Source organism: Nerophis ophidion, linkage group LG10 (genome assembly GCF_033978795.1).
Source record: "Nerophis ophidion isolate RoL-2023_Sa linkage group LG10, RoL_Noph_v1.0, whole genome shotgun sequence".
Taxonomy (NCBI): Eukaryota; Metazoa; Chordata; class Actinopteri; order Syngnathiformes; family Syngnathidae; genus Nerophis; species Nerophis ophidion.
The window spans coordinates 7,357,056-7,381,765 of NC_084620.1; the positions used below are offsets into that span (position 1 = coordinate 7,357,056).

General features: G+C 42.6%; 1 protein-coding gene across 1 annotated transcript in view; it reads right to left on the bottom strand.

The window, feature by feature from the left end:
- Positions 1-800: 800 nt before the first annotated feature.
- sema3aa (sema domain, immunoglobulin domain (Ig), short basic domain, secreted, (semaphorin) 3Aa) overlaps positions 801-24,710 on the bottom strand; it is a 97,451-nt gene continuing 73,541 nt past the window's right edge. Inside the window, exons 8-17 of the mRNA XM_061912199.1 lie at positions 24,456-24,570; positions 18,784-18,853; positions 17,464-17,608; positions 14,336-14,555; positions 14,160-14,251; positions 14,045-14,086; positions 8,905-9,062; positions 5,883-5,950; positions 5,648-5,802; positions 801-4,156 (exon numbers count right to left, since the gene is read on the bottom strand). Of these exons, the coding sequence (XP_061768183.1) occupies positions 3,488-4,156; positions 5,648-5,802; positions 5,883-5,950; positions 8,905-9,062; positions 14,045-14,086; positions 14,160-14,251; positions 14,336-14,555; positions 17,464-17,608; positions 18,784-18,853; positions 24,456-24,570 (1,734 nt within the window). The 3' untranslated portion in view covers positions 801-3,487. The remainder of the gene's footprint in view (positions 4,157-5,647; positions 5,803-5,882; positions 5,951-8,904; positions 9,063-14,044; positions 14,087-14,159; positions 14,252-14,335; positions 14,556-17,463; positions 17,609-18,783; positions 18,854-24,455; positions 24,571-24,710) is intronic.

Sequence of the window (24,710 nt, forward strand, 5' to 3'; positions counted from 1 at the left end):
AATTTGGCAATCGCCTTCTAACCAACGATTGGTATGTGTTTGTTTGGCATTAAATGTGGGTGGAGGGGAAGGCTGGATGCAAGTATAGCTACAAATGAGGCAATATGTGCATACAGCGATGTTAGCATCAATTAGCTTGCAGTCATGCCATGACCAAATATGTCTGATTAGCACACTCCACATAAGTCAATAACATCAACAGAACTCACCTTTGTGATTTCGTTGACTTTATCGTTGGAAATGCATCTGCTTTGGGTTTCGTAGGATATCCACACATTCTTGTCATCTCTGTCGTAGCATAGCTGTCGTCGGTACAGTGTGCAGAACAAACAAGGGACTTTCGCATCTTTTGGCCACTGTTGCAACTTGAATCCGTCCCTGTTCGTGTTGTTACACCCTCCGACAACACACCGACGAGGCATGATGTCTCCGAGGTACCGGAAAAAAGTCGAAAAAACGGAAAATAACAGAGCTGATTTGACTTGGTGTGTGTAACGTGTTTGAGAAAATGGCGGGTCGCTTCATGTTGTGACGTCACGGGTGAAAGGTCACTGCTCCGACAAGCGAACAATTGAAAGGCGTTTAAATCGCCAAATTCGCCCTTTTAGAGTTCGGAAATTGGTTAAAAAAAACATAAGGTCTTTTTTTCTGCAACATCAAGGAATATATTGACGCTTACATAGGTCTGGTGATAATGTTCCCCTTTAATTCTTCAGTGTGCGGCCCTCAGTGGAAAACGTTTAGACACCTCTTGCATGGATTATCCAACGGTGGCAATGAAGATGTATTGCAGAAAAACACAGTTTGTAACAGATTTTTATTGGGACAACATGCCATAAAGAAGTGTTTTTACAGCAGCCGTCACTTTCAGCTCTCAAGTGTTCAATTAAGGAGACACAAAATGGATTTTTCTGTGCTAAATTGTGGATGCTCTCTACACGTGTCATGTAAAAAAGGACATTGTTCATTGTCCAGCAGCTTTTTTTGCCAGCTTTTTATGTCTTGATACTCTCATTTATGATCATAGTGTCTGGTAGCAAAAGTAGTAGCATTAAGGGCGCTCTCACACAAAAAACACGAAAGAGACAATAGAAAGATGCACTTACTGTAGGCAGCATTCACATGCAATATAACATGTCTTCTCCTCGGACTAGTTTTTGCACTATTTCTTACAGATTCACAGCTAACAGTTTTTTGGATGGGGGGGGGGGAGTGGTGGTCTTACACATGAAGCACGTGAAGGACGAGAAATGAAAAAAAAAAAATGTGTTGTGCTTATTATTGCTGGGCCTTTTTTTTTAATATATATTCTGCATTTCTACGTCAGTTGGTCCAAAGTTTCCCCTTGTAATACGCTGACCACGCCCCCAAAATAGCATAATATCAAAAATAAATGCAGCCTTTTCACAAAAAACGAGCAATAAATAAGGATCAGGTGTACTGTATATACACAGAAGCGAGTTTGATGTATATACTGTATGTACACAAAGTAAGTGTAATGTAATAAGTTACATAGACGGTGGTGGTGGTGGTGGTGGGGTGTAGGAAGTCAATGTAAAAAGAAAATGCAAAGAAAAAATGCCATAAAATAACCAGCTTATCAAATCATGGACAACATGCACAATTATTTTCCTCTGCATGTGATACTCCAATGCAGTGGTTCTTAACCTTGTTGGAGGTACCGAACCCAATTAGTTTCATATGCGCATTCATTGAACCCTTCTTTGTGAAAAATAAAATGTTTTTTTTCCAAATTCAAGACAAAGTTATGTGCTTTTGGTAACACTTTAGTACGGAGAACATATTCTAAGTAATAAAGACTTAATTTAGAGGTTTTTGGAGACTAGGGGAACATATTCTAAGTAATAAAGACTTAATTTAGAGTTATTTGGTTAGGTTTAGATGGTTAGGGCCATGCCGAATAAGGTATTAATAAGTACTTAATGATGACTGGTTAAGAGCCAATATGTTACTAATTTGCATACTAATAAGCAAATTTTTCGGGTCTCCCCATGTCTAGCATTAAAAGATTACAGTTGGTACAAAATGCGGCTGCTAGACTTTTGACAAGAACAAGAAAGTTTGATCATATTACGCCTGTACTGGCTCACCTGCACTGGCTTCCTGTGCACTTAAGATGTGACTTTAAGGTTTTACTACTTACGTATAAAATACTACACGGTCTAGCTCCATCCTATCTTGCCGATTGTATTGTACCATATGTCCCGGCAAGAAATCTGCGTTCAAAGGACTCCGGCTTATTAGTGATTCCTAGAGCTCAAAAAAAGTCTGCGGGCTATAGAGCGTTTTCCGTTCGGGCTCCAGTACTCTGGAATGCCCTCCCGGTAACAGTTCGAGATGCTACCTCAGTAGAAGCATTTAAGTCTCATCTTAAAACTCATCTGTATACTCTAGCCTTTAAATAGACCTCCTTTTTAGACCAGTTGATCTGCCGCTTCTTTTCTTTCTCCTATGTCCCCCCCTCCCTTGTGGAGGGGGTCCGGTCCGATGACCATGGATGAAGTACTGACTGTCCAGAGTCGAGACCCAGGATGGACCGCTCGTCGGGACCCAGGATGGGTATCGGTTGGGGACATCTCTACGCTGCTGATCCGCTTGAGATGGTTTCCTGTGGACGGGACTCTCACTGCTGTGTTGGAGCCACTATGGATTGAACTTTCACAGTATCATGTTAGACCCGCTCGACATCCATTGCTTTCGGTCCCCTAGAGGGGGGGGGTTGCCCACATCTGAGGTCCTCTCCAAGGTTTCTCATAGTCAGCATTGTCACTGGCGTCCCACTGGATGTGAATTCTCCCTGCCCACTGGGTGTGAGTTTTCCTTGCCCTTTTGTGGGTTCTTCCGAGGATGTTGTAGTCGTAATGATTTGTGCAGTCCTTTGAGACATTTGTGATTTGGGGCTATATAAATAAACATTGATTGATTGATTGAAGCCACTAATTAATGGTGAATGTTCCCCATACTAAAGTGTTAACATGTTTTTTTAACTGGTGCACAAAATGAACCGTGCATGAACATCAACTTGTTCAAAGAACAAAAGCAACACAGTGCATGAACTCACAACAAATTACACACCTGCAGATCAGTGTGACTTCTGCTGTTGCCGTATCCGTAAAACCCTAATAGGGAGAAGTTTGTATTGACACGATGAGTCGGGTGTGTTTGGACCTCCGCCTCGAACCCAGGTTAAGAACCACTGCTCTAATGAGACATGGAAGGCTCTTCAAAATAAGAGTTTTTGTCACAAAGGTGGGGGGGTCACATGCTCAAGTCAAAATGGTTGTATGTGCTTCTTCTTCTTTTCAGCATTCAAGTCACAGTTTGTTGTGTCTTATCGGAGTAGCTTATGTACAAGAAGTGAAAGTGTCCTCACCAGTTTCTTCCAGTTTATTCCGCCTTTCACATCTTGGAAGGAGAGAATCCTACACAATCTACAGGATGTGTTGTGTGCTTGGTTTGCGAGGTCTCAAACGCTACGCGGAGGTCTTTGCAGCTCGTGGGTCCTCCTGTTGCGTCCCTTCTTGTTCTCCTGCATGCGTCTCCACTTGGCGGTGTGCTGCTGCTGCTGCTGCTGCTGGCCTCCCGCTCGAGCAGCGCCCTGGGCGATGGCGGTCTGCCCCTTTTGGCCGTTTTGCGTCTTGGGTTGGTTTTTGGGCGCCTGGACGCTCAGCATGCCCAGTTTCTGGTTAGCGTCCGCTGTCTCCGCTCCAGCCTGGAGCCAGGCTTTGCCCTGGGCCGGACTGGCCTGCTGCTGCCTCTGGGCGTTAGGAGCCGCAGATTTGGGCCGCAACGGCGGGTTAGCGTTTGGCGCCTTCGTCTTCTTCTGCTTGCGTTCTTTCTTCCACACACTGTCGCAAAACTCCTCCACGCTGTTGAGGTCCGGGTGATCCAGGAGAGACAGGAAATCCCGGTACCACACCCGCTGCTTGCCCGGAGGGGCCGCCCCGACTCCGGGGAGCCCCGGCAGGATGTCTACCAGCTTCTGGGTGGGGATGACCTGGAGGTTGAGGCGCAGGAGAGGCTGGATGAAGCCGTGCTCTACCGCCTGGCAGTGGTAGACGCCTGTATCGGACTGGGCCAGACTGCGGACGAGCAGGCCCTGGTCTGTGCGGAGCAGCCTGTCGTCCAGCTTGATCTGGAGAGTTGAGTTGAGTTGAGTTTGAGTTTATTTGGAACATGCCAGCATACAACATGATACATCACAATTTTCAGTTTCTCTTTTCAACATGTTCGAAAAGGAGTAGGAAGAAGCAGAGCTTATTTAAACCTACCCCTTTTCTTTTACATAAGAGTTGCTAAAACTTTTGTTCACTTCCTGTTCTCAATGTAATCACAATATACTCCAAAAGTAATCACAATAAAAAATAAATAAATAAAGTGAAGTAAGTTTTATTCCATACGATGAGATAAGTAAGATTATTTTGAGAATGAAAGAATGAATGGGTGAATAAAATCAGAATGTTTATCATTCGGTAGAAGACGGTACAATAAATCATTACATTACAAAATGGATCTGATATAAAAATATGATTTGATCACACTTATGTAAGATGTAAAATGACCTTACAGTGATACAAATACAGAGCTAACATTTCAACATCCAAATAATGGAGGAAATTACAATTTTTAAAAACATTATGGTTTATTGTAAGCGATGTCCGATAATGGATTTTTTGCCAATATCCGATATTGTCCAACTCTTAATTACGGATTCCGATATCAACCGATACCGATAATTATAGTCGGGGAATTAACCCATTATTATGCCTAATTTTGTTGTGATGGATGCATTAAACAATGGAACAAGGTTTTCCAAAATAAATCAACTCAAATAACGAAAATAATGCCAACATGGCACTGCCATATTTATTATTGAAGTCACAAAGTGCATTATTTTTTTTTAACATGCCTCAAAACAGAAGTTTAGAATTTGGCACATGCTATCTCGGGGAGGAGGTTGAGGTGCGTATATTGTAGCGCCCCGGAAGAGTTAGTGCTGCAAGGGGTTCTGGGTATTTGTTCTGTTGTGTTTATGTTGTGTTACGGTGCGGATGTTCTCCCAAAATGTGTTTGTCATTCTTGTTTGGTGTGGGTTCACAGTGTGGCGCATATTTGTAACAGTGTTAAAGTTGTTTATACGGCCACCTTCAGTGTGACCTGTACGGCTGTTGACCAAGTATGCGTGGCATTCACTTGTGTGTGTGAAAAGCCGTAGATATCGTGTGATTGAGCCGGCATGGAAAGGTAGTGCCTTTAAGGTTTATTGGCGCTCTGTACTTCTCCCTACATCCGTGTACCACTCCGTACAGCGGCGTTTTAAAAAGTCATAAATTTTACTTTTTGAAACCGATACCGATATTTTCCGATATTACATTTTAAAGCATTTATCGGCCGAAAATATCGGCAGTCCGAAACTATCGGACATCTCTAGTTATTGTGTATGGAATTTTGAGGACAGATATGTATTAATTCCATTTTGGAATACGGTTGTAAGTGTTACATAACAAAATGTGGAAAAAGTGAAGCGCTGTGAATACTTTCCGAATGCACTTAAAGTGATGTGTCACACTGTGATTGTATGCATGTTCCAAATAATCCAATATCATAACCATGAAAAAAAGCTTACCTCCTGCTTGCGCTCGTCGTTTGGCCTCTGCAGCTGCCAGTAAATGAGCGCCCGCTGAGACTTGGGGCTGCACTCCAGGAACATGCTGCTGTTCTCCACCCCGTACACCGCGCGGTCCTCCACGCCGCCCACGCCACCGGCGCCATCCATGTCATCTAGTCGGACACGAGTAGGAGTCAGGCAAACGCTGCCGTCGTTCCCAGGGTGTGGGGGTGTGTGTTTGTTGTAACAATACCATGATGCTGAAGGTCTGAGCACTGAGAAAGTGGGTCTCCATTTCGGATGTCCTGACGTCTGGTGCGCCTGACATGGAAACGGTGAAATTTAAATCGAATAATGGCTTCAGAGCGGGGGTCTCAAACACGCGGCCCGCGAGACGTTATTTTGCGGCCCGCACCTTGATATGCCAATTTAGTGTTAGTGCTGCCTGCAAGTTTTATATGAATGGCCCTTGACAGCGTCATACTTGCCAACAGTCCCAATTTCCCCGAATTTCAGGGCAACCATTCTTGGGAAATTCTTTCGATCTTCACCCAATCAACATTGTTCAGGGGGTGCCGTAGTGGCACTGCCTTTAACGCCCTCTACATCCTGTCCTAACAGCGTACCAGCCCAGTCGTATATTGTATCTGGCTGAAGAACACACACACACACACACACACACACACACACACACACAACCACACACACACACACACACACACACACACACACACACACACACACACACACACACACACACACACACACACACACACACACACACACACACACACACACACACACACACACAAGTGAATGCAAGGCATATTTGGTCAACAGCCATACAGGTCACACTGAGGGTGGCCGTACAAACAACTTTAACACTGTTACAAATATGTGCCACACTGTGAACCCACACCAAACGAGAATGACAAACATTTCGTGAGAACATCCGCACCGTAACACAACAGAACAAATACCCAGAATCCCATGCAGTCCTAACTCTTCCGGGCTACAATATACACCCTCTGCTACCACCAGACCCCGCCCCCCCCAACCCTGCCCCAGTGCGTCTGTAGAGGTGGTGTACATTGTAGCCCGGAAGAGTTAGTGCTGCAAGGGGTTATGGGTATTTGTTCTGTTGTGTTACGATGCGGATGTTCTCCCGAAATGTTTGTCATTCTTGTTTGGCGTGGGTTCACAGTGTGGCGCATATTTATAACAATGATAATGTTGTTTATACGGCAACCCTCAGTGTGACCTGTATGGCTGTTGACCAAGTATGCCTTGCAGTCACCCACGTGCGTCTGTAGAAACTTCTTACAACATGTAACTGGGCCGGCACGCTGTTTGAATGGTAAAAAGGCGGACACGATGACATGTTGTAGAACAGTGGTTCTCAACCTTTTTTCCAGTGATGTACCCCCTGTGAACATTTTTTTAATTCAAGTACCCCCTAATCAGAGCTTAAAGCATTTTTGGTTGAAAAAAAGAGATAAAGAAGTAAAATACAGCACTATGTCATCAGTTTCTGATTTATTAAATTGTATAAAAGTGCAAAATATTGCTCATTTGTAGTGGTCTTTCTTGAACTATTTGGAAAAAAAGATATAAAAAATAACTAAAAACTTGTTGAAAAATAAACAAGTGATTCAATTATAAATAAAGATTTCTACACATAGAAGTAATCAACTTAAAGTGCCCTCTTTGGGGATTGTAATCGAGATCCATCTGGATTCATGAACTTAATTTTAAACATTTCTTCACAAAAAAAAGAAATCTTTAACATCAATATTTATGGAACAAGTCCACAAAAATATCAGCTGTCAACACTGAATATTGCATTGTTGCATTTCTTTTCACAGTTTATGAACTCACATTCATATTTTGTTGACGTATTATTCAATAAATATATTTATAAAGGATTTTTGAATTGTTGCTATTTTTAGAATGTTTAAAAAATCTCACGTACACCTTGGCATACCTTCAAGTACCCCTAGGGGTACGCATACCCCCATTTGAGAACCACTGTTGTAGAGGACGTCAAAGTTAGTGCAATCACGGCATGCTCTTTATGATGTTGCCCAGGTGAAAATTAGTACAAATTCGGTAGAATGGTTACCCCAGGAGATTTCACTGAAATTCGGGAGTCTGCCGGAAAAATCGGGAGGGTTGGCAAGTATGTTGAATTCATAAAAAAGTGCATGTTAGATTTTGTAAGATTTCTTTTCTTGCAGCCCAGTTTCTGCAGGTAAATTGAGTTTGAGACCCCTGCTTTAGAGAAAATATTTGACAATCAGAAACATATTGGTATTGATCCTAGTGTGTGAGTGTGAATGTTGTCTGTCTATCTGTGTTGGCCCTGCGATGAGGGGGCGACTTGTCCAGGGTGTACCCCGCCTTCCGCCATATTGTAGCTGAGATAGGCCCCAGCGCCCCCCGTGATCCCAAAAAGGGAATAAGCGGTAGAAAATGAATGAATGAAGAAACATATAATAATTTTTATGTTGTTTTTTTTTGGTAGTCTTGACGCAAGGATGCATTAAGCCTTCACTAACACTAGGGGCCACTGTTACCCAGTGCAATATCTCAATAAAAAAAATCCCTTTTCTACTCAACCTTCACCCCACTGTTAAAATACTTGTGTAAAAACGAGGGTAACAGGCTGACTTTAACGGCCATCAACCCTCAGTGCCTTCTGACCTGCAGTTATGATGAAAGTCGTCTTTTTTTTAACGACAACAGCGAGAAATGTCGTCGCCGGGCAGTTAAAGCTTTTCCCGTGTTCCTATTTATCGTGGCTGACATTAGGAATGGGTCCCTTTGTGTCCCCCTCAAGCTACATGGACCCCTTAAGGCTAATTACTGGACTTCAATGGGGCAATTTCCTGTGCCAAAAAAGGTAAAAATCTAGTGTCAAGGAGTCAATAGTGGAACTTGACGGGGGCTCCACCTACAATGTCACACCTTTTTGTGGCTCGCCTTCCTGTGTGAGCACACGTGGGGTGGGAACCTGTTGTCTGGTTCTCATTGTGGGAGGGAAAATAATTGAAGAACAAGAAGAATGGAGGAGGGCGTGCCACCTGGTCTATATGCTCGCTGGACTACTTGTGCTGCGGGCGACTGAGCTGCGATGTGTGTGAGCCCAGGGTAATTTAAGGGTGTGTGTGTGTGTGTGTTCGCGACTCCTGTCTACAGACTGAAGCGGTCGGATCGACAGCTATAATTTAGCGTGTGGTAAGCATGAAGGCGTGTACGTGGACAGGGTCCTGTACCTCTTGGCGGTGGGGAAGTATCTGGAGCACTCGGCGCCGTCCCAGGCGCAGTAAGGGTCGCGAGCCAGGCAGCACTCGGCGCAGGCTTTGCCGTACACCTCGCAGCGGTGCAGGGGCATCTGGGAGACGCCCAGCGACGAGCCCAGGTATAATTGTTGCTGTGGGAGGAGTCCAAATAATTACTATTTTTTTAATTTAAATTTAAATCAGGTCTGGTGAGGACATTTCAAGCACAGGGTTACACAACCGCAACATTAGCTACACTATCCATCCTAAAGAAAGATGCACCGCCTCACATTTGTGCAGCAAAAAAATAGACAATGTACAGGGCTGTCTCAGAACATTTGAATATTGTGATAAAGTCCTTTATTTTCTGTAATGCAACTAAAAACATGAACATGTCATACATTCTGGATTCATTACACATCAACTGAAATATTGCAAGCCTTTTATTATTTTAATATTGCTGATTATGACATACAGCTTAAGAAAATTCAAAAATCCTATCTCGAAAAATTAGAATATTTCCTCAGACCAAGTAAAAAAAAAAAAGATTTAGTACAGCAAAACAAAATCAAACATTTGAAAATGTCAATTAATGCACTCAGTACTTGGTTGGGAATCATTTTGCATGGATTACTGCATCAATGCAGCGTGGCATGGAGGCAATCAGTCTGTGGCATTGCTGAGGTGTTATGGATGCCCAGGATGCTTCAATAGCAGCCTTTAGCTCATTTGCATTATTGGGCCTGGTGTCTTTCAACTTCTTCTTCACAATAACCTACAAATTCTCTTTAAGGTTCAGGTCAGGGGAGTTGGCAGGCCAATGGAGGACAGTAATGCCATGGTCAGTACACCAGTTATTGGTGGTTTTGGCACTGTGTGCAGGTGCCAGATCCCTCCATCCATCCATTTTCTACCACTTATTCCCTTTGGGGTCGCGGGGGGCGCTGGTGCCTATCTCAGCTAAAATCGGGCGGAAGGCACCAGATCATGCTGAAAAATTAAATCACCATCTCCATAGAGCTTTTCAACAGATATAGCTTCAATAGCCGTATTCCCATGGTCAAGCCACTCCTGAACACTAGACAACGGAAGATCCCTCAGTCAGCGATGGTTTGGGGAGCCATGTCAGCTGCTGGTTTTGGTCCACTGTGTTTCATCAAGTCCAGAGTCAATGCAGCTGTGTACATGCTTCCATCTGTTGTAAAGCTCTATGGAAATGATGATTTAATTTTCCAGCATGATCTGGCACCTGCACACAGTGCCAAAACCAGCAGTAACTGGTGTACTGACCATGGCATTACTGTCCTCGATTGGCCTGCCAACTCTCCTGACCTAAACCCCATAGAGAATTTGTGGGGTATTGTGAAGAAGAAGCTGAAAGACATCAGACCCAATAATGCCAATATTGAAGCATCCTGGGCATCCATAACACCTCAGCGATGCCACAGGCCGATTGCCTCCATGCCACGCCGCATTGATGCAGTAATCTGTGCAAAAGGATTCCCAACCAAGTACTGAGTGCATTAATTGACATTTTCAAATGTTTGATTTTGTTTTGCTGTTATAAATATTTTTTTTTTACTTGGTCTGAGGAAATATTCAAATTTTTTGAGATAGGATTTTTGAGTTTTCTTAAGCTGTATGCCATAATCAGCAATATTAAAAATAATAAAAGGCTTGTAATATTTCAGTTGATGTGTAATGAAACCAGAATGTATGACATTTTCATGTTTTTAGTTGAATTACAGAAAATAAAAGACTTTATCACAATATCCTAATTTTCTGAGACGGTCCTGTATTTTCACTCTTTAAAATTGTTTTTGTCATTATTGTTTTTTATTGTTTTAAACATTTACCATTTTAGTGTACCTAATGTTGTGGTTGACCAAAGCAAAATAAACAGTCGGTAGATTTTACGGGGAGAAAACTGGCAGTTCAGTCACAGAATTCTACTCTAAGAGTAAAAGTATTACCGTTTTTAAATGAATATTAATACACTTTATTACCAACAATTGTAAATTTTAGAGTAAAACATCTGGCAGCTCAGCTACCAAAATGTTACTGTAAAAAAAACAATGGTACAGTATTTCTATTTACAGTAAATCTGTGTTAAAAAAACAGTACATTTTACGGTTAAAAATGGCAACTGAGATTTTCTACACTGTAATTAGACTCAAACATCATTTCATATCATAAACTGTGGCTGTAGGCAACCCCTTTAAGTAGCTGCTCTAATAACTTTACAAGATGGGAGTAGCTGCATTTGGAGTAACAAGAGCAGCTTTATCTAGCTCCGAATGCGCTTCAAAATGTTGTTACCTAGCTTTGGTGCAGTGTGACCCCGGGAAACATGCTTTATCAGTATCATGCTTCAAACCCTGCTTCGAAAAAATTAGCAGGGCATTGGGGAATAAAAAAACGTGGTCATTGTAGACTTTATTCCTGATTTCCTCATTTTGATTAAAAAATTGCCAAAATTATTCATTTGTTTTATATATTTTGAGTTAATGTTGCTGATGAATTTGAATGTATTGTTATTTATTAGGTTTATTTAGTTTAGTTTAGTTTAGTTTAGTTTATTACTGTTTTTCGGTCAATGGTCAACAAAATAAACAAATAGTTGTACATTCATAGATTGAAAATGAAAATGTTGCAGACTGAGAAAGGGTTTAGGCTGAAGTTGAACACTTATTGCGCCTAATTTAATTTCATTTTTCCGTTCAAATGGTTTAAATTGGTCAAAAAATGTTTCTAGATTAAATAAGAGTACACTTTTTTTTATTTCAGGCAAATTGATGAACTTGAAAACTCTTCTGTTACGATCTAAAAAAACAATTTTGATACAAATATTGTTTGTTGTCAGTTGATCTATATTTCTTTCTTTTTTCTTTACAATTAATACGTATACAATTGTATGCAGAAGTGTACTCATCACCAATTTAAAGACAAGTGATTCTATTTATAGTCGCGGCGGAGAGTGGGGGAATGTTTTCTTAGCGTAGCAGAAAATAACTGAGAAGCACTGCATGAAACCCATGAGTATTGTTGTTTACCATGAACTCATTCATGCTGACTAAGCAGTTTGCTTTTTACCGCTGTTATAACATTGGTTCTATCGCCACTGTGCTGTGCAATATTTGTGTTCATGGACGAGCATGCAGACAAAGAGAGTTTTTCTTTACACTTTCTCATGCACTTCCAACAATTGATAAAATTATAAAATTAGGTCGCAGTCGTCCCTTCCAAGTTTGCGGCTTCACCGTATTGGAGATTTTATCTTTTTATATATTCAACCTATTTTTTGTATTTTAGGCTTTAATAAAGCTCTTTGAAGCAAACAACTATAATAGTATTGGTCAATAAATGAGAGCAAACCAATCAGAGCACGCTTTTAAGTATTGTGGCCACCGAGTGGGTCAGCCTCAGGCAGCATTGCTATATTGGATTAAAATAATGTAAAGGTGACTAAAGGGTGTTATTTCGTGTCGAGATGGCTCTAATAATGTTAAAAACATATTTAGAAAGGAATAAACAACTTTTTTTTAAATTTTTTATAAATGATGATTCCTACTTTGCGGAAATTAATTTACTGTATCACAGTCAGGCCCGACACAGATTAACAGTGATAAACAAGGGATTACTATTTTATAATGAAATATTTTTAATTATTGCTCATCCATCCATCCATCCATCATCTTCCGCTTATCCGAGGTCGGGTCGCGGGGGCAACAGCCTAAGCAGGGAAACCCAGACTTCCCTCTCCCCAGCCACTTCGTCTAGCTCTTCCCGGGGGATCCCGAGGCGTTCCCAGGCCAGCCGGGAGACATAGTCTTCCCAACGTGTCCTGGGTCTTCCCCGTGGCCTCCTACCGGTTGGACGTGCCCTAAACACCTCCCTAGGGAGGCGTTCGGGTGGCATCCTGACCAGATGCCCGAACCACCTCATCTGGCTCCTCTCGATGTGAAGGAGCAGCGGCTTTACGTTGAGTTCCTCCCGGATGGCAGAGCTTCTCACCCTATCTCTAAGGGAGAGCCCCGCCACACGGCGGAGGAAACTCATTTCGGCCGCTTGTACCCGTGATCTTATCCTTTCGGTCATGACCCAAAGCTCATGACCATAGGTGAGGATGGGAACGTAGATCGACCGGTAAATTGAGAGCTTTGCCTTCCGGCTCAGCTCCTTCTTCACCACAACAGACCGGTACAACGTCCGCATTACTGAAGAGGCCGCACCGATCCGCTTGTCGATCTCACGATCCACTCTTCCCTCACTCGTGAACAAGACTCCTTGGTACTTGAACTCCTCCACTTGGGGCAGGGTCTCCTCCCCAACCCGGAGATGGCCCTCCACCCTTTTCCGGGCGAGAACCATGGACTCGGACTTGGAGGTGCTGATTCTCATTCCGGTCGCTTCACACTCGGCTGCGAACCGATCCAGCGAGAGCTGAAGATCCCGGTCAGATGAAGCCATCAGGACCACATCATCTGCAAAAAGCAGAGACCTAATCCTGCGGTTACCAAACCGGAACCCCTCAACGCCTTGACTGCGCCTAGAAATTCTGTCCATAAAAGTTATGAACAGAATGGGTGACAAAGGACAGCCTTGGCGGAGTCCAACCCTCACTGGAAATGTGTTCGACTTACTGCCGGCAATGCGGACCAAGCTCTGGCACTGATCGTACAGGGAACGGACCGCCACAATAAGACAGTCCGATACCCCATACTCTCTGAGCACTCCCCACAGGACTTCCCGAGGGACACGGTCGAATGCCTTCTCCAAGTCCACAAAGCACATGTAGACTGGTTGGGCAAACTCCCATGCACCCTCAAGAACCCTGCCGAGAGTATAGAGCTGGTCCACAGTTCCACGACCAGGACGAAAACCACACTGTTCCTCCTGAATCCGAGGTACGACTATCCGACGTAGCCTCCTCTCCAGTACACCTGAATAAACCTTACCGGGAAGGCTGAGGAGTGTGATCCCACGATAGTTGGAACACACCCTCCGGTCCCCCTTCTTAAAGAGAGGAACCACCACCCCGGTCTGCCAATCCAGAGGTACCGCCCCCGATTATTGCTCAATTCCAATTAAAAAAAAAATCCAAACAGTCTGGCTATAATAAATATATGCTTACCTGTTTGGTTGACAGCTCCATTGCAGTGATTGTAGTTGGCTCCTGCATGAAAACAACATTAATTATAAGACTTCAACATTAGTATTTAATAGATACCTTTTTAATGATGACTTACCCTGAAGACAGTCATTTCCTCCAACACTACCTCCTCCAGGTTATGCCAGCTCTCTCTGGGGATGGTGACCACCTTCAGCACCGTGCCCACATCTACAACAACCACAAATATCATCATCATTATCACCACTAATTCTACACATTGTAAGACATCTTAGTCGTTTCCCCCGCAAAAACCTGTGCCGATGAACATCACGTCGTACTGCCCGTCCTCGGCCTCCACGCGGTCCACCACCAGCTGGGAGAACTGGTAGTCCACGTCCGTGCGCACCATGATGGGACGCCCGCCGATGGGGTGCACTGGGTTGTACATGGCCGGGTGGCCCCTGGCGAAGGTGATGACGTCATCTGGGAGGTCTTTAGTGGAGTCGAAACCACCAAAAGTCTTGCTCGGACACTGTGGGGGGGGGGGTCACACAGGTGGTAAATTAAGGTATGTGTCTTCGACATAAAAACATCTATTTTTCTATGGAACCTCAGTTTTTAGACACCACATTTTTTTTGACGAAACTACGAGTTGTTGACTCTTGCTGTGTCTTTTTTATTGAGTATGACTGCAAAATATTCATGAGCCCAAAGAAAGTTGACTACGGACAAAATACGAATAATTACGATTAAGTATTTTAATCGTTTAACTCAAATATATTATGACTTTTTTTGTCCTTATTGTCGGATACCCCAAGTGGAGGAGTTAAAGTACCTAGGAGTCTTGTTCACGAGTGAGGGAAGAGTGGATCGTGAGATCGACAGGCGGATCGGTGCGGCGTCTTCATTAATGCGGACGTTGTATCGATCCGTTGTGGTGAAGAGGGAGCTGAGCCGGAAGGCAAAGCTCTCAATTTACCGGTCGATCTACGTTCCCATCCTCACCTATGGTCATGAGCTTTGGGTCATGACCGAAAGGACAAGATCACGGGTACAAGGGGCCGAAATGAGTTTCCTCCGCCGGGTGGCAGAGATAGGGTGAGAAGCTCTGCCATCCGGGAGGAACTCAAAGTAAAGCCGCTGCTCCTCCACATCGAGAGGAGCCAGATGAGGTGGTTCGGGCATCTGGTCAGGATGCCACCCGAACGCCTCCCTAGGGAGGTGTTCAGGGCACGTCCAACCGGTGGGAGGCCACGGGGAAGACCCAGGACACGTTGGGAAGACTATGTCTCCCGACTGGCCTGGGAACGCTTCGGGATCCTCCGGGAAGAGCTAGACGAAGTGGCTGGGGAGAGGGAAGTCTGGGCTTCCCTGCTTAGGCTGCTGCACCCGCGACCCGACCTCAGATAAACGGAAGATGATGGATGGATGGATGTCGCATACCGTGTTGTTATTATTATTTTCATTATCACATTAATATCAATACAACTGTTAAATGATCATTTATCCAGTTCATACGTATCCATTTCAAACGTATACATTTGTAAGAATTATACATTGTTTTCCACATCCATCCATCCATTTCTACCGCATATTCTCTTTCGGGGTTGCGGGGGGCGCTGGCGCCTATCTCAGCTACAATCGGGCGGAAGGCGGGGTACACCCTGGACAAGTCGCCACCTCATCGCAGGGCCAACACAGATAGACAGACAACATTCACACTCACATTCACACACTAGGGCCAATTTAGTGTTGCCAATCAACCTATCCCCAGGTGCATGTCTTTGGAAGTGGGAGGAAGCCGGAGTACCCGGAGGGAACCCACACATTCACGGGGAGAACATGCAAACTCCACACAGAAAGATCCCGAGCCTGGATTTGAACCCAGGACTGCAGGAACTTCGTATTGTGAAGCAGACGCACTAACCCCCCTGCCATGTAAAACTTAATTATTTCCTATATAATATGTTTGTGTTCATATTTCTGATTGTCGACAACAGATTAACTGAATGTAATGTTTGGAACGTATCATCGACAAAAACCAAAGTACCACTGTATTGAAAGTTTACTGAAAATTGGGGCTGTCTCGATTTGATATTGATATCGCACATGTCGGTCCGATATAAAAACTAAGCAATTATTTGGGGTTACATCCAAAACTTGTGCAAAGCTGGACTGCCAGTTAACATTAAAATATCTTCCAATAAGCACAGAAAAAGTGGTATTTTCTTGTATTCTACTCGAAACATTTACATAAGGTAAACATTGTAAGCCAGTGGTGGTCAACCAAGCCAAGATTGCTGTTGTGCAGCAAGCAGCATGCGATTTCAATAGTACACAAAGGACCTCAATCTTCCTACAAAATGCAGATATGAGCAAACACTGCAAATTGTGCAATGGAATAGGTCCCTATACATGATTAGAAAACGATTTGTCGAGTGATATCAAGTCTTAAGACATATCGAACCGTCTTGGGGGCACAGGTTCGGTGGCTACGGATGAGGTGCTGGCTGTCCAGAGTCGTTCTAAGCTATAGGCTACTAGGAGCGAGCAGCTACAAAACAGCTAAGCACTCAATAGCAGACAACTTTCATTAAACAATATTGCAGTTTAAAACAGCACATTTGTCGATATAAACAAGTACGAAATAACTAAAGTTGTAAATTACTTAGACGTACAAAGTCTTCAAGGCAGAAGCGTATTCAGAAGTATCCAGTAACAAACGTGTCCGCATCATTCAACTTACGGCATTATGAGCCTAATTTCAATAATTATTGTGGCCACTAGGTGTGGTCAAAAAACAATAACTGCTCCAATTTAAAAGCATAAATCTGTCGTGGCGCAGTGGGAGAGTGGCCGTGCGCAACCCGAGGGACACTGGTTCAAATCCCACCTGGAACCAACCTCGTCACGTCCGTTGTGTCCTGAGCAAGACACTTCACCCTTGCTCCTGATGGGTGCTGATTGGCGCCTTGCATGGCAGCTCCCTCCATCAGTGTGTGAATGTGTGTGTGAATGGGTAAATGTGGAAGTAGTGTCAAAGCGCTTTGAGTACCTTGAAGGTAGAAAAGCGCTATACAAGTACAACCCATTTATTTTATTTAAAAGATTAGTATTTGTCATACCTACTATTTTTTCTCTGAGTAATTTCACTTCATCAAGCCTTTACTAACATTCCACACTACAAAATAATAAAAATATGTACCATGATTTGTGCTGCTATCTTATCGGATTAATATCGGTATCCACCAGTAGTCAAGGCTTCAGTTTTAGAAGTGAATAAGTTGCTTCGCGACACCCCAACTAAAAATTGTTTCTTTTGCATAAATGTCTTTTTTCAGGCCTCTGATTGGCTGATAAGGTCTGAGCATTAGGAGTTGCAGTTGCTCTGACATGCACATGACAGGAATCATGAATAACCAAGAAATGTCTGCACTTACAGTTCCAGGTCGTGGGTAAGGCACCCTGCCTTGGAAGGGCACCCACTGGTAGTTGGGTCCGTCCCTATGAGCGTAAGGACCCAGGAAAACCCTTCTTATGTCGGCCATGTTGTACATGCACACCGCCGATCCTTTAAAGATGTTGCTGGGGGTTAAAAGGAAGGGGAAGAAACGACGAGTGAGAACATGAGAGAGGGAGGAAAATAACACCAGCAAGTGATCGCAACGTCGCTGATTGCTTCCAGGTTTTATTTTTCCTGACAGGAATTTTGGCCAGGAACCTGCAAGATCAATCAATCTTTCATATTTACGCCACATCTGAGGTCATCCAGGAGGCAGCATGAAAGCAGAGAGGATGCCGAGGAATATTCCAGGAGCTATTCCTGTGTACGTGGTGAGCTGGCCAAGCAGGCACCGACGTCCATCAGTTTTACGTCGATTGGCAGATGGCGCTAGTGGTAGGAAAGGTTCAGGACGTCCTTTGTCTCGCTTGCCGCATACGACGGCAAGTTAAATACGACTAATTAGGGAAGCGTGGAAGATAAATGGCGGGGTGCTTGGAAATGGTAATTAAACAGAAATTCAATTAACATCCGATATCTTTATTGAGAAGAACATCTGCTTGTGCGGATATTTGAAAAAAACAAAACTCTTCACAATCAAACATTGATCCGTCTCGGCACGTCATTAGGCAGCCATATTAAAAAGGAGCTGCACTCTATTCATCTACGCAAACTGGCCGCTTAGAAAAAACAATTAAAGGGCTCTTATTCCCCAATGCCCTCCTAATTGAATTTTGTGTGTGTGTGAGAGTGTGTGGACTGACCTCTTGGCTTGAATAATGCCAGGAGACTGATAAAAGACGTCGTGCCATTAGGGCTGATTGATGGTGAAGTGTTGGGATGTGCAGAGAACTCCTGTTTCCCCACATGCAAATTAATTACAACCATCTGTGCAACCGCATGCAAGCCCTGCGAGCCCCACGGAGCGACTATCACGTTCCATCGTAAGCGGAGTTCCCAATGAAAAAAAGAGGTCGCAGGTAAGCCGGGATCAGGGCCAGTGTAGGACACCTGTAAGTGGATTACGGGATGAGGGACGGCGCCGCTGTCTGGGAATTCAACCGGGAAATGACAGTAATAAAGGATGCTGGAAGAACGCTTCAGGAGTGTGCTTTTGCAATACAGGAAATAAGTCTGCGCAGCCAATTTCAGCTCCTACTGGTCTCCCAGCAACAAAATCAACAACACAATAATGATAAGAGCTGCTTCTTTCCGTGTTAGGGGGGTTACAACAACACAACAACGGCAAGTTGTGTACCTGGATGTGGTGAAAACGGCGTAGATGACCGGATTCTTAGGGTCCTTGGAGCTCATCAAGAACACATCCTCTGAAAGCACAAAACAATGAGGCGTGAAGGTGTGAACAAAGGAACACGCACGCACGCACACACACAAGTATCCAGTGGAATTGATGCAACTTGACTCTTTTCTTTTGTTGAGACAAATAACCATTACCGTATTTTTCGGAATATAAGTCGCAGTTTTTTTCATAGTTTGGCCGGGGGTGCGACGTATACTCCGGAGCGACTTATGTGTGTAATTATTAACATATTACCGTAAAATATCTAATATTATTTATCTCATTCACGTATGAGACTAGCCGGATGTCAGCAATCGTCACACACACACACACGTCAACCAATGAAAATTCGGCAGAGGCGGGTCATGGCAGAAATGCATTGTGGGAAAAGAAGATGCTACAGCCATCGTCACACACACGTCAACTGGGGGTGTGGGGAAAAATCGATTCGAATACGAATCGAATCGTTTACGTTGTGCGATTCAGAATCGATTCTCATTTTTAAAGAATCGATATATATATATATATTTTTTTTAATCAATCCAACAAACCACTACACAGCAATACCATAACAATGCAATCCAATTCCAAAACCAAACCTGACCCAGCAACACTCAGAACTGCAATAAAGACACAAACACGACACAGAACAAACCAAAAGTAATGAAACAAAAATGAATATTATCAACAACAGTATCAATATTAGTTATAATTTCAGCATAGCAGTGGTTAAAAATCCCTCACTGACATTATCATTAGACATTTATAAAAATAATAAAAAAGAACAATAGTGTCACAGTGGCTTACACTTGCATCGCATCTCATAAGCTTGACAACACACTGTGTCCAATGTTTTCACAAAGATAAAATAAGTCATATTTTTGGTTCCTTTAATAGTTAAAACAAATTTACATTATTGCTATCAGTTGATAAAACATTGTCCGTTACACTTATAAATGCTTTTAAAAAAAAAAATCTACTACTCTGCTAGCATGTCAGCAGACTGGGGTAGATCCTGCTGAAATCCTATGTATTGAATGAATACGGAATCGTTTTGAATCAGGAAAATATCGTTTTTGAATCGAGAATCGAATCGAATCGAAAAAAATCGATATATTATCGAATCGCGACCCCAAGAATCGATATTGAATCGAATCGTGGGACACCCAAAGACTCACAGCCCTAATTTCAACCAATGAAAATTCGGCGGAGGCAGGTCATGGCAGGAATGCATTGTGGGAAAAGAAGACGCTACCTGCTACGGTACATTGGCGGTAACTTATAAAAACAAAGGGGTGAACAAAAATGGCACCGAAAAGGAAAGCATATACTGCAGGTTACAAGCTGGAAGTAGTGAAATATGCAGCGGGAAACGGCAATCGAGCAGCAGAAAGAAAGTTTGGAGTTAACGAGAAACTTGTAACGGACTGGCGAAAAGCGGAGACTACTATTACTGAAATGAAGAAAACTAAAAAAGCTAATCGCTGGCAAAAAGCTAGGTGGCCACAACTCGAGGAACGAAGGCTGGAATAATTCGAACTGCACCTGACGATGACTCTGACGTAAGCGACGTACCGATAGAAGAGGAAGCGGCGCATTGTCTTCCTTTGGAGTTGGCAGAATTGTTTAGAAGCGACACCGAAAACAAAAATTTCATGGGATTTATCGATCAGGAGTGAAAGATTGTTTGGTAAATGTATAGCATGTTCTATTTGTTATAGTTATTTGAATGACTCTTACCATAATATGTTACGTTAACATACCAGGCACCTTCTCAGTTGGTTATTTATGTGTCATACAACAGCCTGTTGTTCATTACTCTTTATTTATTTGAAATTGCCTTTCAAATGTCTGTTCTTGTTGGATTTTATCTAATAAATTTCCCCCCAAAATGCGACTTTTACCCCAGTGCGACTTTTATATGTTTTTTTCCTTCTTTTTTATGCATTTTCGGCAGGTGCGACTTATACTCCGGTGCGACTTATACTCCGAAAAATCAATCAATCAATGTTTATTTATATAGCCCCAAATCACAAATGTCTCAAAGGACTGCACAAATCATTACGACTACAACATCCTCGGAAGAACCCACAAAAGGGCAAGGAAAACTCACACCCAGTGGGCAGGGAGAATTCACATCCAGTGGGACGCCAGTGACAATGCTGACTATGAGAAACCTTGGAGAGGACCTCAGATGTGGGCAACCCCCCCTCTCTAGGGGACCGAAAGCAATGGATGTCGAGCGGGTCTAACATGATACTGTGAAAATACGGTATACAAAACCTTAAAATGCTTTTTAAAAAATAGCAAAATAAAAGCATCATTAAGTACATGTTCAAACTACAAGTGTTTACAAAGTACAAGGAAGAATTATGGCAAATGTATTGAACTTCTTGAAAATGATATATTGTTATTCTCATTATGTGAATTATAACTGACCTAACTATTTATCTAATGAACAGTTGTATTCAGAATTAATTAATGTTAACTATGTACAAACGAAGAACCGGAAGTAAACATGTGTTAGTAATGGAATCACTATTAGGTAGAAAACAGGTAGGATTAAACGCTGCTTCTTCCTACTCCATTTTGGACATGTAAAGAAAAATTATAACGTGATGTTAATACTGAAATTGTATACATGTTCGAAATAAACTTGAACCAACAAACGCATGGCACAAAGGGTTAGGCTAACCCTAACCCCTTTATTGCATCTCAAAAAGAAAGGAAGTTTCTTTAAGGGAAACAACGTCCAAATTTTGGATGGGGAGGATCTCTGGTTGGAAAAAGAAGTGAAAGAGGTAATTGAAGTTGCTGAACAGAGGTCGTCTACATTACACAGGGTTTCTGCAGGTATCAGCAAGTCTATCTTTAATGCTTGGGATGGTTTCCTGCTGGCTCCGCTGTGAACGGGACTCTCGCTGCTGTGTTGGATCCGCTTTGGACTGGACTCTCGCGACTGTGTTGGATCCATTATGGATTGAACTTTCACAGTATCATGTTGGACCCGCTCGACATCCATTGCTTTCCTCCTCTCCAAGGTTCTCATAGTCATCATTGTCACCGACGTCCCACTGGGTGTGAGTTTTCCTTGCCCTTATGTGGGCCTACCGAGGATGTCGTAGTGGTTTGTGCAGCCCTTTGAGACACTAGTGATTTAGGGCTATATAAGTAAACATTGATTGATTGATTGAATGCTTTTTAATGCAACTTAAAACCAATGTAATGCCCATGTCCGACTGCAAATCGTTATTATATAAAGTCAAAAGCATACAATTGTCTGTATGGACAAAATTGTAAGCGTTAAACAATAACAATGTTGAATAGTTGTCATAAACATAAACGGTGGTGAAATTAGGCACTAATGTAATCATAACATAATAATAACGATGCAAATAAACTTTTCAAACGCAATAAACATATTTTTCATTACTGTAGTATTTTTGTACTAATGTAATTGGAAGGTTAATAATTGAATTATTAAAAAAATAAAATGAGCTCTCAATAGCTGTTAGCAAAAATTGCACTTCAATAAATTATATACAACTTAAAGTGCAATGTCTTTTACCCCAATTGGGAAAACTGGTTGGGTGGTTTGTTTTGTTGTCTTTTTTTGTTGTCAATTGCAATTGTATATCTTTTTTTAATGCCTATGGACATCATATGTATTGCATTTTAATGCCAATCAAGGCGTTACGTTTTGCAAAATCCTTTTAAAGACTTTGAATGTTTTTTAATGAAACCCTGATTACAACAATGTCCCGCCATCTTGCCACCAAAGATTGTACCATTCCATGGAAAGAAACGCCACAAACGAGTCATTTTGCCGTCATTCAGGCGAACAACGTGTTTCTGTGCATGGCCGCCCCTCTCTATACGCTGTACATAGGGCCCCACGTTCTGTAGTGAGCCTCCGTTTTGCATGAAGAGCGAATGTAAAATGTCAATAATGAATGACACAGCATTTCATAAGACATTTACCCCAAACATAATCTTAGCCCTTTCCTGCTCTGTCACTGATAGGACTATAATGGTCGATTTCCTCAGGTGTTCTTACGCCTATGGCGTGCTACGTTAGAGCTTGATTTGTAAGACAATCATACTGGCTTTGATCCCAGGTTGGAATTACGTTGGGAAGGTTTAACTACATTAAATGTGTTATTTTGTTGAAAAAAATACATTGAACAATTTATTTCCCCTTAATTAATTTTTAGGGGTGCACAAAAAAAAACAACGAATCATTTAAGTCTCACCTTAAAACTCATTTGTATACTCTAGCCTTTAAATAGACTCCCTTTTTAGACCAGTTGATCTGCCGTTTCTTTTCTTTTTCTTCTATGTCCCACTCTCCTTTGTGGAGGGAGTCCTGTCCGATCCGGTGGCCATGTACTGCTCGCCTGTGTATCGGCTGGGGACATCTCTGCGCTGCTGATCAGCCTCCGCTTGGGATGGTTTCCTGCTGGCTCCGCTGTGAACGGGACTCTCGCTGCTGTGTTGGATCCGCTTTGGACTGGACTCTCGCGACTGTGTTGGATCCATTATGGATTGATCTTTCACAGTATCATGTTCTCATAGTCATCAGTATCATCAGTATCACAGTATCATGTTCTCATAGTCATCATTGTCACCGACGTCCCACTGGGTCATTATTGTCACCGATGTCCCACTGGGTGTGAGTTTTCCTTGCCCTTATGTGGGCCTACCGAGGATGTCGTAGTGGTTTGTGCAGCCCTTTGAGACACTAGTGATTTAGGGCTATATAAGTAAACATTGATTGATTGATTGATTGAATCACATCTGAATCGCAATTCTTATTCATCTGCAATATTCAAAAATCTTTTTAAAAAAAACATATTCTTTGAAGAAAAAGAAGACCTTTTAGGCAATGTCCACACAACCAGAAGTTACTTCTCTAACCTGTAACCTGTTTTAAAAAGTTCTATTATCAATATTACAGTTGACCAAATATACATTGCGAGAATCGGTTTGAATCGAGAATCGTGTTGAATCAAGAATCGTTCAGAATCAAATTGTGACGCCAAGAATCGGATGAAATCATTAGGTGCCCAAATATTCACATCCCTACAAAACGTGCATCAAATTAAATTCAAGTTTGATTAAAAAAGTGCAATTAAGCCAGGGTTTGGTTAGCAGGACGTTCATTGAGACAGGCCTCAACGTTGGCAATGTTCTAAAAACAATGACAACTGAAAGTATTTTATCTACACTCTTTGATTTTAATTTGAATCATCATAGTTTTTATGATGACTTTATTCTATGATTGTAATTCGAATTATGATTATTTCATTTTTATGTTTAGCCTTATAGCCTTTCTGTAATTTTCTGTAAAACACTTTAATTTGCCTTGTGTACGAATCGTGCTCCATAAATAAAGTTGCTTTGCTTGCCATTTACCAACCATTCCTTGTAAAAGCAACAACAATCCTCAGGCAACACACCCACCAGACATAAGTTAGGGCAAACTCCACACCCAAAATGAAAAACTGAAGAAGCCTTTCGGGTTTAAGGTGCCAGGTCTTCAACACACTGGAAGTCCAGTTTCCTCGGTTCAACCTGGGCAGATCCCCATGACCTGGATGGATGACTGAGAATCTACAGTTCACACTCACGTAGCTCATCGAAGTGTGTGTCGATGCCGTTGACCCCCGGCACGGAACACAAGAGGCGGGCCTTGAGGAAGGTGGTCCACTTGTTGACCAGACTGCGGTGACCTCCCATGTCGTTCTGCAAAATGACATGCACCAAGCAGTTTTATGACTGTATGATTTCACAATATTATAACGCTGAGCATACATTACAGTCCTTCAAGGATTTCCCAATGTTGTGATCGTACCAATTCATGCAAATTCAACTAATCCCCCGAA